Source organism: Callorhinus ursinus, unplaced genomic scaffold (assembly GCF_003265705.2).
Source record: "Callorhinus ursinus isolate GAN/ISIS: 27379988/994484 unplaced genomic scaffold, GSC_fseal_2.0 scaffold48, whole genome shotgun sequence".
Classification (NCBI taxonomy): Eukaryota; Metazoa; Chordata; class Mammalia; order Carnivora; family Otariidae; genus Callorhinus; species Callorhinus ursinus.
Window position 1 is genome coordinate 8603106 of NW_027397110.1, and position 16315 is coordinate 8619420.

Below are 16315 nucleotides of genomic sequence, written 5' to 3' on the forward strand. Positions count from 1 at the left end.
AGGAACCTGGATGGTGATTTCCTGATTAGCTCCAAGAGTGGCAGCAGCCGCCAGAAAGGGATCACTAGACAAAGACGAGGAGCACAGCGGTGAGAGGACAAAGGGTGGCCTTGGCTCAGAGTGGGCGGGGCCTCAGGGATGGAGGTGCGGCCCTGGAGCTCATACCTGATCCCGAGGTACCCCATGTCCCTGCCCAGCCGCACCCCTGAGGAGGAGAGAAAGGACACATAAGGGGGCAAAGGTGACGAGAGTCCCAGACGAGACTGGGGGGGATGGGCAGGCCCTCCAGCCACCAGCTGGGCTGTTCTGCTCTCACAGCCCGCTGATGCCCAGTGTCTGGCCCTCTCTGGGCTTCTCTCCTCACGTAGGAGGGCAGCAATGACAGCGGCCCTTCCCAGGGACAAAAGCCCAGGCCCCGTGTATTCCCTCCTCCCAGCAAGCTCACAGCAATCTTCCTCGGGCAGTTTGTCCCTTTCCTGCTCTTAGGCAGGTGCATCATCCCCAACCCTGGATCCCAGAGTTCAGGCCTGGCCGATCAGAGCGTGGCATCTCAGTGGCACACACCCAAGTCAACTGATGAGAGTCCATGGACTTGGCCGGACTGTCAGGGAGGGAAGCTTTCATTCATGGGGGGATGGGTAGACAGGCCCTAAGCCTGGGTTGCCAGAGGCCACTAGGAGAGGAGGGGAGTAAATGTAGAAGGAAGCAGATCCAAGAGGTGAAGAGAGACTGTGTCCTAGTAACATAGTTGGAGCACTTGACCCAACTACACCTAAAGCCAACACCATCTCTTGAACCACTAAATTGTTTCCTTGTTTTTTTCTTTCCTCTCTTTTCCTTCTTTCTCTCTCTCTCTCTCTGGCTCTTTTTTTCTTTTATTCTTAAGCTCATTCAAGTTGGGCTTTTGTCCTTTGCAGCCAAGAGAGTCCTAATAATACCCACTATATGAATTCTGTTGGCAGCGCCAAAAGTGAGTCAATTATTACTCCTGTGTGACCCTCCCACACAGGCCCAGCATCTTAGCTACCGAACCCAAGTGTGAGAGCCAGGCTCTGCCTCTTCCCCAGCCCAGCAGACCCGAGCCCTGAGAAGATCCTCCATGGGGTATTTTTCTAGGTCCCAGACACCCTAAGCCCCACAGCTGGAGCATGATGGAGAACCTCTCACCAACCCATCCCGGGAAACCCCCAGCTCAGCCCCCACCCTGCAAAAGAAAGAACAGCACAGGCACATGGAAAATTTCTGAAATAGGCTTCTGGGTTTTTATTCCAAACCACATGGTGGCAGCTACCACTTGGTTTCTCCATGCCCGGGCCATCTGGGCCAGCAGGGACCAGCGCCGTCAGCAACTAGGAGAGAAGTTCATTCACACCACAGAAACTGTACAGCCACTCTGAGTGCGATAGTCACGGCGGTGGGGTTGGGCTGAGGACTTCCTGGAGGCGGCAGCCTCTGCCTCCTCCCCAGGCCCTAGCCAAGCCCAGGCTCCACCAAGAACACCGATTATTGCACAAAGACAAAGAGAGTATGTGTATCTGGGCTAAAGAGCGGCTTCTAAGACCCTAAGCCCTTACACAGCGCAGCAAAAAGGGCCGGAGGTGGCCCTAGAAACAAAGGTTCCAGGGGAAGGATCTAGGAGGAAGACAGGCCAACAGGCTGGTACTGTGCACACTTCATCCTTTAGGGAGCTGCCAGGTACAGAGAAGTCTGGGCAGGGGACAGGAAGAGGGTCCGGCCCGGGCAGGCCACGGCCCCATCAGGTCTTGGGTCCATCTGTGCAGATGCCGAGGTGCCTGCCAACCACCACTCCATACAGCACTGCAAACAGATGGATTGGGGTGTCCCGCACCGAGTTCCCCACTCTCCCTGGGGCCACATCTGTGTGAGTTAGGGTACGTTTGTGCTTTTGCGATGAACGGGTCACAGGATCAGGAGGGCAGAGGGGCCATTCAGCCAACCCTCATCCATTTTGGCTTGTCCTAGCCAGCCGACCACGGCTTCCCTCACCCCCTAACTCCTGTAGCTCCCAGAAACAAAGCCCAGTGCCTGGGAACAGCATCTGGAGCCCCCCGGGAATAACCCCCCCCTCCCTCGGCCACAGCCCCTCCCACCCCTGAGCAAGCTTCCCTCTACCTTCAGCTGTTCCCACCTCTAGACACACCCTGCTCTGTCCTGCTCGGCTCTGCTGGGGCCAGTCCCTTTGCCTAGACCGCCCTCCCCATGCGTCTGCTCATTCTGGGGCCACAAGGTTGAGGATAAAGGGATGGCTTCATGTGGGACACACCAGGGTGTGTTCCCTGCCCAGGCACCTGTCACCTGGTGACACCGGAACATCACTTCCCTGGTCTGTGCCTGGAACAGCATTGCACACTGCTCGGGGCTACCGAGCACATTAAGAGGACACCCGGGCCCAGAAAATGGACACTGTTGTCAGGTGTCAGAGGCCAACCCCTTGAACCCCAATCTGTCCTCTACTCGGTCTTTCCAAGTCCCATGCCCTTCTTCCGGGTTCCAGCACACACGTCCCTCCAGGAACGTGCTGACGAGCACACCTAACGTGCACGCAGCTTCCGCTCCAGCCACCACGCCTCGGGCCCAGGGCCGTACTGGGAGGGACGGTGAGGCAGAGCTACCATTGCCCTCCTCTTCCCCGGATAAGCACCCCCATCCCAAAACAGCACGGCAAGGGAAGCCAGCACAAGGCTCGCGGGAGCAGGCAGCTTGGGACCCGACCGGGCCGAAGAGCCGCCAGGACCATTAGAGGACAGGACCCCAGGTCCAGCTGCTCCCTGAGAGGGGAGCTCTGACAACCCTCCCGGCTGCCAACCCGGGACGGGGCTCAGGGCTCGGGCATCACCCTGGTATCCGCGCAGCGGCCCACCATCTGCACTTCTAGGGGAGGAGAGCCAAGCTCCAGAGGCCCAAGGGCTGACACAGGTCTGACCACCACGCTGGCCCAGCTCCATGGTGCCGGCAGACTCACATGCAGCTTTCGCCTTCTGAACCCACCCCTTCTGACCACTGGGTGCACTTTTTCATACCCCACATACCCAGGTTCTGGCCCCCTGCAGAACTCCAGGGCACTGAGGCATCCTGAGCTGGCCACTTCAACCCCTCCAGGCCTCAATTTCCTCCTGTGGGAAGTGGGTCTGCTCACCCTTCCCCACTCCCCGCACCAGCTCCAGAGGGCAGGGCTCTGCAGACCACAAAGCCTGAGTCACTCGCTGCCTCCTCCCTCTGCCGCAGTGCCCAGGCCCCAAGAGCCCAGAAGGTACCCGGAGCCCATGCAAGCAGCCAACCCCCCCCAGAACCACTCGCCAGCCTAGCCCGAAGGCAAGTTCTTTAAGGTCAGGGTTTGGGACCCAGGACGAGGCCCCCTCTGCAGGGCCCCACTGAAGCCATCTGAGAAGATCTCACAAAGGCAAAGGGCCCGGTTATTGCTGAAAGTGTAGCGCCTCCCAAACTTGCAGCATTCCCCACCCTAGGACTCCACCTGCCTGCAGACCGCCTCTACCACTTCTTTAGAGTGACCTGAAATCCGCTCACTTTTGAAGACTTCCCCTTGACCTAAGCAATGTCCGTGAAATCATGGGTTCAATGTACTGTTTATTTCCTAATAAATACTGAAATAAATGCATAACTATTCAAAGAAAAAATTCCCATCTGTGAACCCATTTGGGAAGCACTGCTAGAGTGAAACCTGATCTGCAGCTTGGGAAAGTGGTGGCGGCAGGGGAGCGAGGTTGGTCCCAGGGCTAGGCAGGTACCCCCACCCCTGCTTAGAATCAATTATTGAGTCTGCTTTCCCCTGAATTCCACTGGAGGGGGCAGAGCTTCTCAGGGGCCACGGGGGAGCACGAACTCCCGGAATGACCATGGCTCAGGGCCCACCTGGAGGATAGATAAAGGGTGTAAGTAACCACCACCACTGCATTAGCCCAGGGCGCCCACGGAGCAGCGGAGCAGCCTGACCAGCACGGACCAGGCGGGTACTCTTGACTTCCAAGCATCTGCATGCCCTGCTCCATACCCTTTACCCTTCCTCTCTCCTGCTGCCTCCATGCCTGCCCTCAGCCTCCCTAGGGGGCAAAGCCATGGCAGACCCCCCCCCCCCCCCTGGAAGTGCCCTGCCTACTGGCTGAGCCCCCTGCCCAGCCTTGGAGCTGCCCTCCACCCCCACCCCTGCCCTAAGAAATTACAACTATTCACCCCTGATTTTCCTAAAGAAAGACATCTAACTGGTTGACTAAGAGTGTGCTCTGGGGCATCTACAAAAGACTGTTCACAACAACTAGACAGTCAGGAACAAGACAGACACCCCAAAACGTGGGGGGAGGATCTTAGCGGTGTTTTGGGGGGAAAAAAAAACACACCCTGAATTTCACCTCTTCTGAGCCTGTCACCCCAGCCACGGGAACTTCAGAGGCCTGAGAGCATCTCACAGGGTACTCCCAGCCCAGGGGAGATACCAAGAAGCTCAGCTGCTGACACCCCAGTTGGACCATCTGCCCTGGGGTAGGTAGGTCTGGTCTGGGGTCCTAAGCATCAGGCAAAAGCCCTGTCAGGGAGCCAGCCCACACCCCCCACATCCCCCCCCCCCAACTTTAGCACTTTCTGGAAATCATAAGCTCTCAGTAAAAAAAATAAATATATATGTCTGTCTCTCTCTATATATATGCATATATATATGTATATGTATATGCACGGGAAGGACCACGGCTGGGGGCCACGGCCGGGGGTCACGGCCGAGCCTCGGCTAACCCAGACCCTGCTCAAGCCCACCCTCTCGGCGGCCCGGCGCTGGCTGGCCCCCTGCGCGACGCCCAGGTTGTGGCCAAAGTATTGCTGCCTGCCCGCCTGGCTCCTGAGGTAAAAGAAGGTGAGACGGGGCGTCCGGCTGGGCCCCTGCAGCCTTCATCTCTTCCTCTTGCTCGCCGCGTCCCCCGGCTGCAGCTCTCCCGGGGCCGGCTGCGGCTCGGGCGCCGAGGGGGCGCCGCCCGCGTCCTTGCTGAGCTCCGCGGCCCAGGAGGGGCTCCGGGCCAGGCCGCGGGGCCGGGCGGGGGCGCGCGGGCGGCCGGGGCCGGGGCCGGCGGCCAGGCTGCTGGTGCTGCTGAACCTGCGGGCGGGCGTGAGCCCCGGCGGCGGGGGCGGCGGGCCGAACAGGGACGTGAGCGACAGGCTGCTGAGCGTCTCCGAGTGCTCGCTGCCCGCGCCCCCGCCGCCCGCGCCGCCCCGGCCGCCCGCGCCCTCCTCGTCCGAGGGGTCCATGGAGTCGTGGTGGGTGCAGCCCGGGCTGGTGGAGCCCCCGCTGCTGTGGCTGCGCTGGTGCGCCCGCAGTCCGCGCAGGCTGAACAGGCCCCGGCCCCGCAGGCTGAGGCGGCGGCGGGCTGCGGGCGACAGGCCGGCTCGGGGGCCCAGGGAGGGGGCGGGGGGCCCCAGGGCGCGCCGGGGACTGTCGCTCAGGGTCAGGCTGTCCTCCAGCGTGGTCTGCAGGCTGCCCGCCGAGCTGCTGCGGCTGGCCTCCAGCGACGTGTCGCTCCCTGTGGCCTGGGGTGGGGGAGGGGGGCGGCGGTCGGGTGGGTGTCCCCTGGTCCCGGTCCCACCGCTGGGGCAGGCTGTCCCTCCCAGAGACACGGGCAGGCACATGCAGCTCCTCCGATCCCTCAGGAACTCCCTTCAGAATACACCCAGGACCGCACTGCTTCTCCCCTCCACTACACCACCACCCGGCCGAGCTTCTGGGTGGCCCACACGGTGGTCACTGGCAGTGGCCTCCTCCTGCGCTCCCGGCCCTATCCCGCTCCCCGGTGGTCTCACTTCAACACTCACACGGTGGCCTGAGGACCCCATTCCAGCCCTCTGGGACCGTTCTTCCCACCAGCCTCCCTCCCCCTTGTCCCCCTCCCCCCAGGGCCCTCCAGCCCTGGCCACTGCTGCCTGGAAATCTCTTCCCCAGACATCCATGTACCTCACCCCTCACTGCCTTCCCAGAGCCTGGAACTGCTCCCCGCATAGCCCCTTCCCGGGGCAATGTTCTCCCTACCATGTATCACTCTCAAATAGACTGCTTTTTATGGATTTATTTTGGCTTACCATCTCTCCTCTCACACCCCTGCAACACATACACTGAACAGTACATTGTAAGCCGTGAGACAGGGACTTTGTACTCTGTTGCCCACTGTAGCCTCCGAGCCTCGCACACAGCCTGGCACATAGGTGGGACCAGCAGTTGGACTAGCTCTGGGCCCAGCTCTGCTTCTGCCATAACAGTGGGAGCTGGGGTAGCTCCTGCTTCTCCCTGAGCCCTGGTACCCCACCCACAGCGTGGGGCTGTTGGCTCTGCGTGGCCTTTCTGCTCTGCACTCCGTGCCCTCTGCATGCCCAGGAGGCAGCCCTGACCAGTGCAGTACAGGGGGCCCTGTAGGCCAGACCTCCCATCCGCCAGACCTGCCCCTCCATCTCTACCTGGACATCAAGGGCCCCACTCAGATGTTCCCCAGCAGGAAAGCTCCTGGAGACGGGGAGGTGCCCATACCTGCCGGAGGAGGCTGCAGTTGACACTCGGCGACCGCAGGGATGCCCAGGAGCCCTGCAGGGCGATCTTGGGGAGGGTCCCAGTGCCAGGGCCCTTCTCCTGCCCTTTCTGGCTGGCAGACACGGCAGGATGGAAGAACTCCGCAGGCATGGGCAGGAGTGGGCTGGAGGCATCCGGGGAGAAGGGCCTTGGGGGTGCAGCTGGGGAGGGAGAAGAGGGGGCTGGGGAGGGGGCTCGGGCTGATGGGCCCCTGGCAGGTACGTTCAAGCCAGCAAGCACAGGGCTTCCTAACAAATTGGTTGTGAAACCGTGGCTAAGTCTCCCTCTCTGAGAGTTGGCATCTCCAATGCGAAAGCCAGAAAGAAATACTGAGCCAGCCACTCTGATTCCTGGCCACTGGGCAAAGACAAGCTTTTGGGGCCAGTGGACCCAGGCTCAAGGACCCCTGGGTTCCTTCCTCTTTGAAACAGGGACCCCAGGCTGGATAGCTTGAATGTCCCCAGCGGGGGGAGGAGGGGTTCCTGTTCTATGTCGTCTTATTATTTAAGGAATACACAAATGAATGGTTAACTAAAGAGGATGGGATTTTATTCAGTCAGAATGGCTCTTGGGTCCTGCGCCCTGACTCTGGTCCAGGAAGTCCGGGGTCTTGGCACCTCAGCCACCAAGGCCATTGGCTTTAGGGAGAGTCCTTAGAAAAGCCACTCCACCCCCAGCACCTGGAAGGGGCTCAATGCCAGGCCTTCCAGAAAGTACCTGAGGTGGGCTCAGGGTCTTGGGAGGTCTCTCTACTGCTAAACTCATCTCTCTGCTCTCTTCCCCAGCCAGTGCTATGGAACCAGATTCCCATCACCCTCCAAGAGGACTGGAAGTGAAGGTGAGCCCGAGTGATGAACAAGGGAACTAGGTCCTCTGTCCTCTGCCCACAGCCCAGCCACAGCCCAAGGCACAAACATAGGGTGCTGAGGGTAGGGCCGAAGGATAAATTTCAGGACATTTTACAACAGGCTTTCTGTTGTTCAGAATCACCTTGTATGAAGATCTGTGGGATAAACACCTCTCAAATTCAGCTCTAGAAAAATACAATAATCTGGCAGTTTTTCTTCTGCTTAATGAGAGGTCTGTGCGACCCGTTTCCCTTTTCACTGCAGCTCCCAGGAGTTCAGCATGAATCTCCCAATAGACCAGCTTGCTAGATAATTATTATCTCACCTCTTGGTATTATCTGGCTCTTGATCTTTTATCATTGTTATATCAGACCTGAGAGTCCCATCTTTTATTGTCCGTTAACCATCTGGTTCTTTCTGGACTCAATACAATTGTCTGGGCAGAGACGCTAAGAAAAACACTCAGCCAGCCCCTCTGAAACAGCCGCCAGAGATCGGGGCTGTGGGGAGCTGGTGGGGGCTCCCCCCTCACCTCGGCTGCTCTCCTGTTTCAGCCAGGACCGGACGGGGTTGGACGGGACCGCCTCACTCTCCCACAGGACAGTCTCAGGATCCGATGAGGCGGCCGTGTTGGACAAAGGGAAGAAGCATTCGCCCACCTCTCCTGTGTGCATGGGCTCAGTTGTGTCTGGCTCACCCTGCAGGAAAGGGAGGCGGGTTAGGGTGGTGGGCTTTACGTCCCTGCTCCACAGCCCTTTGCTCGGGCCACTCTCATTGTCCAAGATAGCCCTCTCCTCGCCTCTTCCACCTGGCCAACAATGGTCATCTTCCAAAACCCAGGTGAAACGGCCCCACCTCCAGGAAGCCCTCTCTGGTGTCCCAGGCAGGTTGCAGTTTCCTGCTCACTCCTCGCTTGGCCCTGAGATCCCAAGGGTCTTCCTTGTCTCTGTAGCCAAGTGCCTGGTACAGACCCCAGGCCCAGCGCGAAAGTCAAGTCCAGGTTGGTGAAGGTATCAGAAGATAGGTGGAGCGGCGACAGGGGCTTCCCTGTGAGCAGGATGGTGGGCAGGTCCCTTCCCTTTGCTGAGCCACACACCATTCACAAACATAAATGAGAGAGTAATCCCTCCTTCCTGGGTCTGGCACCCCGAAGCTCCCTGGCAGTCCTTCCAGCACTCCCTGGGCCCAGCCCTTCCTCAGCCCTGCAGCCCAAGGTGACCCCTGCCCAGCAGACTCCTCCAGAGCTGCCTCAGGGACCCCTTCCAAGGCAGATGGACCCCCTATGACTTGCTCTCTGAGTCTAGAATAAAACCCAACTACACCCGCTGAGGCCCAACCAGGCCCCAGAAACGGTGCATGCCAACCTCCTGTGTGGAAGAGCACGGGGGTGCAGGGAGGAGGCAGGAAGGGGCTGGGAGGGGGGTTACAGGAGCTACCAGCTGTTAGGGGAAGGGATGCAGAGGGCAGGGAGGGGATTGATGGAGGACAGCCCCGGGGGTCAGTGGTGCCAGACCCAGGCTGCCCTGCAGTCTAGGGGAAAGAGGCTCTCACACGCAGGGCCACCGCATTCCTACCTCAGGCCAGGCAGTGCCCTCCCCCTCCACAGCTCCTCTTGGCCTTGAGGTCACCAGCCCAGTGGCAGACACAGTCTGCCATGTGCCCAGACTGCCTAAGTCTGCCACGTGAACACAGTGGCCCTTCCGGGTCTCCAGGCCTCCTGAGACGGCCCACCTCAGGGGCAGAGCTTGGGGACCAGCCCCAGGGCTGGCACCCCTGTTCTGCCATTCCAGCTGTGTGAGGTGAGCAAGCCGCTTCATGCCTCAGAGCCCGCATTTACTCAGGTGCTAAATGGGGCCAAATCATCCCTCATGCCAACAGCGGGGAGACAGACACACTGAGTGCAAGTAACTGGCACACAGTAGGTGCTTGCATCTAGTGCCACTCTCCTCCATTCTCTTCAGCCTCGAGCCCCCCCGCCCCGCCCTGCCCCACCGTGAGTTTGTCCTGCGTGGGACAACCCCCATCAGATGGATAAAAAATATCCAAAGAAACAAGGAGTGGCTGAGGCCACTGAATGCCACGACTGGGGCCCTGGCAGGGCCTGTTGCTGTGTGACTTCAGGTCAATCACTCCACCTCTCTGAGCCCCACTGCCCTCATCTGACCAACAGGAGAGACGAGCCTGCCACACAGCAGGTGCCGCTTAAATTTTGGTGCACTGTGAAGAAGCAGTGTCAGCCTACAAGGACAGCCCCACTAGCCCACTGGGACCGCTCACCCTGCTGTCTTTGCGGCCGAGTGGGCAGGCTGTGGGGTCCTCAAGACTCAGGTCATCACCCAGCAGGATGGAGGAGGACTTGTCTGAGTTCAGGGAGAAGGCCTCCGTCTCGGCCAGCTGCACCTGCAGGGAGAGGTGGCCACCCCAGGTCACCCCGGGGGCTGGGATGGGGCAGGCCTGGTCCTCCAGAAAGACACAGGCAGGTGGTTAGAGGGGCACAGATCTGCTGAGCACGGACACTATGCCACCACGCCCAGGGGGCCCCGTCTGGGCAGGGGGTGCGGGACGACACGATGCTGTCACAGTCAGCACAGTGCTAGGCTGGGGCTGGGCCCGAGGGCAGCCTCATTGCCGTGGACTATGACCTCCCAAGCTGGCCCACTTGCCCCCAGGCCCAGCACTCCTCGAAGCTAATCAGCCTTGGTCAAGTTGGCCCAGGCTCTTCCCTTGGGCTGGCCCCTACCAGGCTTCACGCGGCCCCCGCCACAAGGTGCCAGCTCCCTCCAAGGCTGCCATTACCTCTTGCTTGTCGTGGTGACACTTCTCACAGCCGGCAGGCGAGGAGTAGTGATGGAAGATGGAGCCAGACAGGTTGTCGATGATGGTCAGCTCCCCCTCCAAGGAGTCCTTGATGATTAAAGAGACGCTGTCCAGCCACAGGTTCTCCTAGGCGGACGGGGACGGGGTGGGGACAGGCGGGATTATCGGCCGGGTCCGGGGGGGACTGCGGGGTGGGCGGGGCCCAACCCCCTCGTCACAGGGTCACCCCTTCAACCTGCAACGGAGCTGCGCAGGGCGGGGCCCAAAACGACCCGGGTCTCTGCCTGAGGCCTCGGAGGCCCAGCTGCCCCTCCAGCCCCGTGGTGCCGCCCTCTGCACCCCTGCCCACCTGGGCCGGAGAGTAGCAGCGCCGGCACAGGCGGCCCTCGGCGTCGCCCCCGCCGCCCGCCCCGCCCAGGCCCCGGCCAGGTGCCCCCGGGGAGCTGGCGGGCGGCCGCGGGCTGGGACCCAGACCGTGGGCCATCTCGAGCTCCAGCTCGGCGTCCATCTCGGCGTCCTCCTGGGCCTCCTTGTTGCTGTCGTCCAGGTGCTTCATGAGCACGGCCACCACCACGTTGATGAGCACGAACTGGGCCGTGAGCACGAAGCTGACGAAGTACAGCGGCGACACAAACTGCAGGCTGCTCAGGCAGCTGCGCTCATCGTGGGTGCAGTCCCGCAACGTGTCCTGTGCCCGGGGCCGAGGCTCAGTGAGGGGCTCGTCTCCGGAGCCCCGCCCTCTGTGAGCCCCGCCCTGCCCCGGCCGGGGCCGGGGGCCACACAGAGCCAGGGAGCCTCCGCCTGCGCGAGGAGGAGCGGGGCCTGCAACCCCTGGCCCTGGGCTGTGGGCCCCAAGTTCCCCTCTGACCCTAGGCGGGTCCCCAAGAATCCGAGCACTGATTCCAGAGCGGCAGTTAGGGGTCGACAGAGGACGCTTTCTGGGCTCATCTCCACCTCGCTGGGCTTCAGAGCCCCAGGCAGGTCCCTCGGCTTCCCGCTGCCCTGCACTCCCCTCCGGTGTGCAGCAGAGCGCTGGGCGGGAGCCCTAGCCGTCAGGACCCTGGCCCCCAGAACACAGCCTGCTTGCTCCCTCCCCAGCCTGCCCACAGGTACCTTCATGATCCCATTCCAGTTGTCGCCGGTGGAGACCTGGAAGAGCGTGAGGAAGGCCATGCCGAAATTCTCAAAAGTGGCATGCCGGCTCATGCCCTCACATGGGTTCTCATCATTGCAGACTGAAAGGCGAGAAGAGGTCAGCCCTGTCCCACTGCAGAGTCCCCTGCCCGGCCCGCCCTGCACCAGGGCCTCCCAGCCTCATCTCAGGATCCCCAATCCTTGGAGGTGTGTGTGGACTGTGCTCAGCCCACAGATGGAGAAACTGAGGCTCAGGGAGGGGCACACAAGCCAGCGCTCAGACTCTGGCAAGCCTGGCTCCTCCCCTCACTCGTGTATCAGGTCCTGAGAGAAAGGATGCAGGGGTGAGGGCCAGCCCCCAAGGGAGCCTGGCTTTCTGAAACCAACCCTGTGCAGGGCTGGCTCAGCATGGGCTGTGTTGCCCTCAGCCTGTGCCCTGCCCGCTCTGCTCGCTGGGGTGGTGCTGGCTCAGGATGGGCACTGGCACATGGGGCCAGAGGGGGGGCATCCTGGGGAAGTCAGACAGCTGAGGTCCGCTGCACAGGCCTACCATATGCAGGTGGATCTGAGCTAGCATCTCTCAAAAGCTACTACCTATCCCGGGGGAGGGCGCCGATGGCTAAGGGTCACCCCTCCGTCACCACACGGGCCTGCTGTGGGGGCATCTCCCCAATACAGAGACCCTGATGTGACGCTCTGCTGATGTCTCCAGCCTCCCCACCCTGCTAAGGCCCTCCTCCAGGCCCGGTCCACCCCCTCGCCAGCCCAGGCCTGCTTGGGGAGTCACTCACCCAGCTTGCCAAACAGCTCCACGCCCAGAGCGGCGTAGATAAAGAAGAGCAGCATGAAGAGAAGACCCAGGTTGCCCACCTGTGGGGAAAAGCGGGTGGGGCCAGCCTGAGGGTCAGGCTTTGTGCCCAGGGCTGCTGCTACCCCGCAGCGGCCCCCGGGAGAGACCAGGTCCAGCACGTGGCACAGAATAACAAAATGCGGGCAGAGCCTTTCCCCTGAGCCGCCGGTTTCAAGCACTTCTGATTCATGAGCTCGCTCACTCCACACGACGATCTATGAACTACGTGTTACCCCATTCTCAAGATGAGAAAGACACACACTGAGTGGTGAAGTGACTTGCCCGAGGTCACACAGCTAGCAAGTGGGAGGACTGGGATTCAAAGGCAGCAGGCTGACCCCATGAGCACAGTCGCTCCTCCACACAGGCGTGTAGTAGACCACATCCCACGAATGAATGCAGAGAGCGAGGGACGGGGCTCTCGGCAACAGTGCTGCTTCCTCCACAAAGCCTGCCTGGATCCCTCCGGGACGCAGTCTGACAGTGGGAGCACAACCCGTGGGTCCCTGTCACTGTCCTCTGCTGGGCTGAGACGTCCTTGAAAGGAGGCACATGGCTGGATTAAGTCGGATCTGCCTCCTCCGGCCAGCGCGCCCTGGCCATGGAGGGAAGTGAGCAGAGGAATCACGCAGGATTGTGAGCCCCGGAAGCTTCCTGCAAACCCAGCCACCCCCATCCCACTGCTCTTGTGGGAACAAAATGTCCCAGATTATAAACCTATTTCAAATTCATCCATACGCAGAAGACCACCTGTAACTCATGCTATGGATAAGATAAGGCTCAAGCATATTCTTGCCCTAGAAATGGAGTAACTCCTGGAACCCTCAGAAGGCCTGCATGAACAGATTCAGCTGAGGGTTTGCGTTAATTGTTGAAAAGTAAACCATGTTAACCACAACTTCCTAATGCTTCTCTGCTCTAGAGGAGGATTTCCTTCTGAGCTGTTGTACATTCATACCAATGGTGTCTGACTAATTAAAAGATGCTCTGCTCATTAACGGTACAAGCACTTACTGAGCACCGACAAAACCAGGGAGTGAGCAGAGCCCTGGCCCTCAGGTCAGCTTCCCACCCTCTGCAGGGCCGGTGAGCAGTGCTTCTTAACCAGGGTGGACCTCACCTTCCCCATCAGTCCCTTCTTCCACCCTCAGCATCTCCCAGAGCCTGCACATCTGCAGCAGCCTCCTCGTTGGCCTCCCTGCCTCCAACCTCTCCTGCAAGCCACTCCTAAAAGGCAGCTCTGCTTGAGGCCTTCCTTTCCACTGATGATGCCCGCTGCCTACAGGATAAAGCCCGAGTTTGCTGTCCTGACATCAAAGCCCTCTGTGACCTAGCCCCGTGGACTCCCTCCCAGCCTAACCTTCCCACCCCAGACTCCAGCCATGCAGAAATCAGACTCCATTCGCATATTCTGTTCCCTCTGCAGGGAAGACCCTTTCTCTGTCTCCACCTGGTAAATGCCTCTGCCCCACCCTCAAAGCCCAGGTCACAAGTCACCTCCTCTGGGAAGCCTTCCTTGTTGCCTCCTCCCTCTGCAGGGGGCAGATCCTGGTGGGAAGTGTCATTTCCATAGCACTTCACACAGAATGGAGAAAATGTCCAATGTCCATATGACAGCTAACAGATTCTGAGGGTAAGTCCCCCATGCTACATAGTACTTGGCATGCACATCTCTTGAAGTGCTGATGTGATTGTAATTACTATCCTGTTTCCTACTTGAAGCTGGGACCTCCTGGGCAGCTCCGTGTGACAGATTCCTCCGAAGGGATTTCATGTTAGGAAGAACCCCATCTTTTTGAATGAACACCCCTGCTTGCTTTCCCTCCAGACCTGATGAGAGCCGTGTCGCTTTCCCTTTGTAAGGAGGCTGCTGGGACGCTCGCAGCAAGGGTGGACCTCGCTAGCATCCTTAGCCCGTGTCCCCGAGAGAATGAGCTTTGCTGCCACCTTCCCAGGGCTGTTAATCTTTTATCCTCGTTTTTATCGTGCTGGATTCATGCCCTTTATTTTAAGATGCCTAAAATTCCTGGAGACTAGATGAGTCCTCATGAATAAATGAATGTGTATGAGACTCGCCTCAGAGCAGAGGCCACCCTGAGGGGAGGGAGAAGGGGAGCCCTAGGGGCCAGGACAGCGGGGGAGGGGAGGACTGAGACTGCGCATTTCCCAGGAGGATGAAAGATGCACCCTCTACGGCCCGATCCTCTCTCCCTTCCACCGGCCAGTGGGATGGGGGTGGGCAGTGGGGTGCTTTCCTACTTCCTAGGGTTTCCACCCAGGTCAGGGTGTCATGCTATCCCCACTAAACAGGTCACATCTGAACCTCCCATTCACATCACCACCTCCTTCTGCCGAGCCACCTCGAGTCCCCTGTCTTCTTCCCTGATTTCCCCAAGGAGTGTCAGGCCCCCTCCCCTCCTCCCCACATTGCCCGGAGGCATCTGGCCTTCCCACTCGCCTGGAGACTCCTGAGGGCCGGATAGGGGTCCTCAGAGCCCAGCTCAGAGCCAGCTCAGAGAGCAGGCACTGTGAGCACTTGAAGTCGGGAAGAAAGAGGCAGAGGGGGGCCCTTTCCCTCTGTCACAGCCCCGGGCTCAAACCATGTCTCTGGAAACAGGATTCAGCCCCGGCTCTGGGCAGGCTGGAGAAGGGACGTCAGGGCCTGTGACACACCAGTGACAGCCAGGCAGGCCGCCAGAGGGAAGAGCTCTTACCTGGGGCAGAGCTTGCACCACCGTGTCCAGGAGGGCCCGCATCCCCGTGGCCATTTTCAACAGCTTCAGCACTGTGGGCGAGACCCAGCCCGGCCCACTCAGCCCAGGGCAGTTGGTGTGTGCGCGTGCGTAAGTGAGGAGGAAAAGGGAGAAGCCGGAGGAGTGTGTGAGCAAAGGGGACAGCTCTGTGATGCCACACCGTAAGAACGTGGGTGCTGCTAAACAAGGGTGTGTACAAAGACATGCATGCACAAGGTGCGGGTGTCCGAGAGGAGGGCGCATGCACACAGTGGGACCAAAGTGTGTCCGTGAGCACATAATTCACCGTGATAAGACCAAGGTACCTGAGTGCCCACATCTCTCCCTTCCCTCTGGCTAAATAAAGAGGGCCCCAGTGTTCTGAGCTGAATTTCTCCACACCCTCCCCACCTGGGAACCTGGAGGCTTCAAGCTGTTGCAGGTGGAGGAGCAAGAGAGCAAGAGGCACCCGAGCCAGCACTGAGGCGGGAGGTTTGTGAAAGGAGTGCAGGCCCACCTTCAGGGTGAGGGGGGGAGCTTCTGGGGGAAGCGAAGGTTATAAGAAGCATTGAAGACTGTGTGTCCCAGCCAATGTTGGACACATGCCCGTTAGGAACTAGAGTTACTTCCCGGTGTCTTCCCAGCTGCCCTGAGTTCCTTTCATCCCAACCTGAGACTGGTCCACATGGGTCATGGTGTTATAAGGAGGCGGGGGAGCAATGTGCTGTACAGAGCCGTCTGTGGACAAGGGCGCATCAATGTGTACACATGGGGCAAGTGCGTGTGGCTGCTGTGTGCTCCTCCTGGATGCTGTTCTCCCTACTCGGCAGGAAACCCATCATGCCTACATGCCTACATGCCTCTCCCCCTGCCTGCCCCCCACCCCATTCCTGGAGTCCCACCCTTGCCCCTCACCCCGGGCGATGCGCAAAACCCGCATGATGCGGATGATGGTGGGGTTGATGGGCAGTGCTGCGTTGATCTCAATCTCCTCCAGCGTGATGCCCATGACCGACAGCAGCACAATGGCCAGGTCCAGCTGGTTCCACCTGCTCAGCCAGGGAGAGGAGGGCAGGAGTGGGAGGCAGGGTGAGGGGCGCTCTGGTTTAGGAATGCCTAGGCTGGGAGGAGCTTCCCAGCTCTCCACCCTCCTGCTGTGGCCCACGGGGATGTGTGGTCACCCTCCCTACTAGCCCCCCACCAGACCCCACTGGCTCTGGCTCCCTCTCTGCCCCCCACAGCCTCCAATCCCTCACGCAAGAGGCTGACCAGGCTAAATAAACATCTCTGGCCTCCTACAGGGGAGGAGGAATAAGCTATGACTTCTAGATTGGAATCCTGAGCCAGCTGCTGCCTCCGT

General features: G+C 60.1%; 1 protein-coding gene across 1 annotated transcript in view; it reads right to left on the minus strand.

The window, feature by feature from the left end:
* Positions 1–1246: 1246 nt before the first annotated feature.
* The window catches only part of CACNA1I (calcium voltage-gated channel subunit alpha1 I), a 116314-nt gene continuing 101245 nt past the window's right edge, over positions 1247–16315 (minus strand). Inside the window, exons 28-37 of the mRNA XM_025881969.2 lie at positions 15871–16004; positions 14938–15008; positions 12165–12243; positions 11353–11474; positions 10589–10927; positions 10219–10365; positions 9700–9822; positions 7955–8120; positions 6536–6735; positions 1247–5547 (exon numbers count right to left, since the gene is read on the minus strand). Coding sequence (XP_025737754.2) covers positions 4915–5547; positions 6536–6735; positions 7955–8120; positions 9700–9822; positions 10219–10365; positions 10589–10927; positions 11353–11474; positions 12165–12243; positions 14938–15008; positions 15871–16004 — 2014 coding nt within the window. The 3' untranslated portion in view covers positions 1247–4914. The remainder of the gene's footprint in view (positions 5548–6535; positions 6736–7954; positions 8121–9699; positions 9823–10218; positions 10366–10588; positions 10928–11352; positions 11475–12164; positions 12244–14937; positions 15009–15870; positions 16005–16315) is intronic.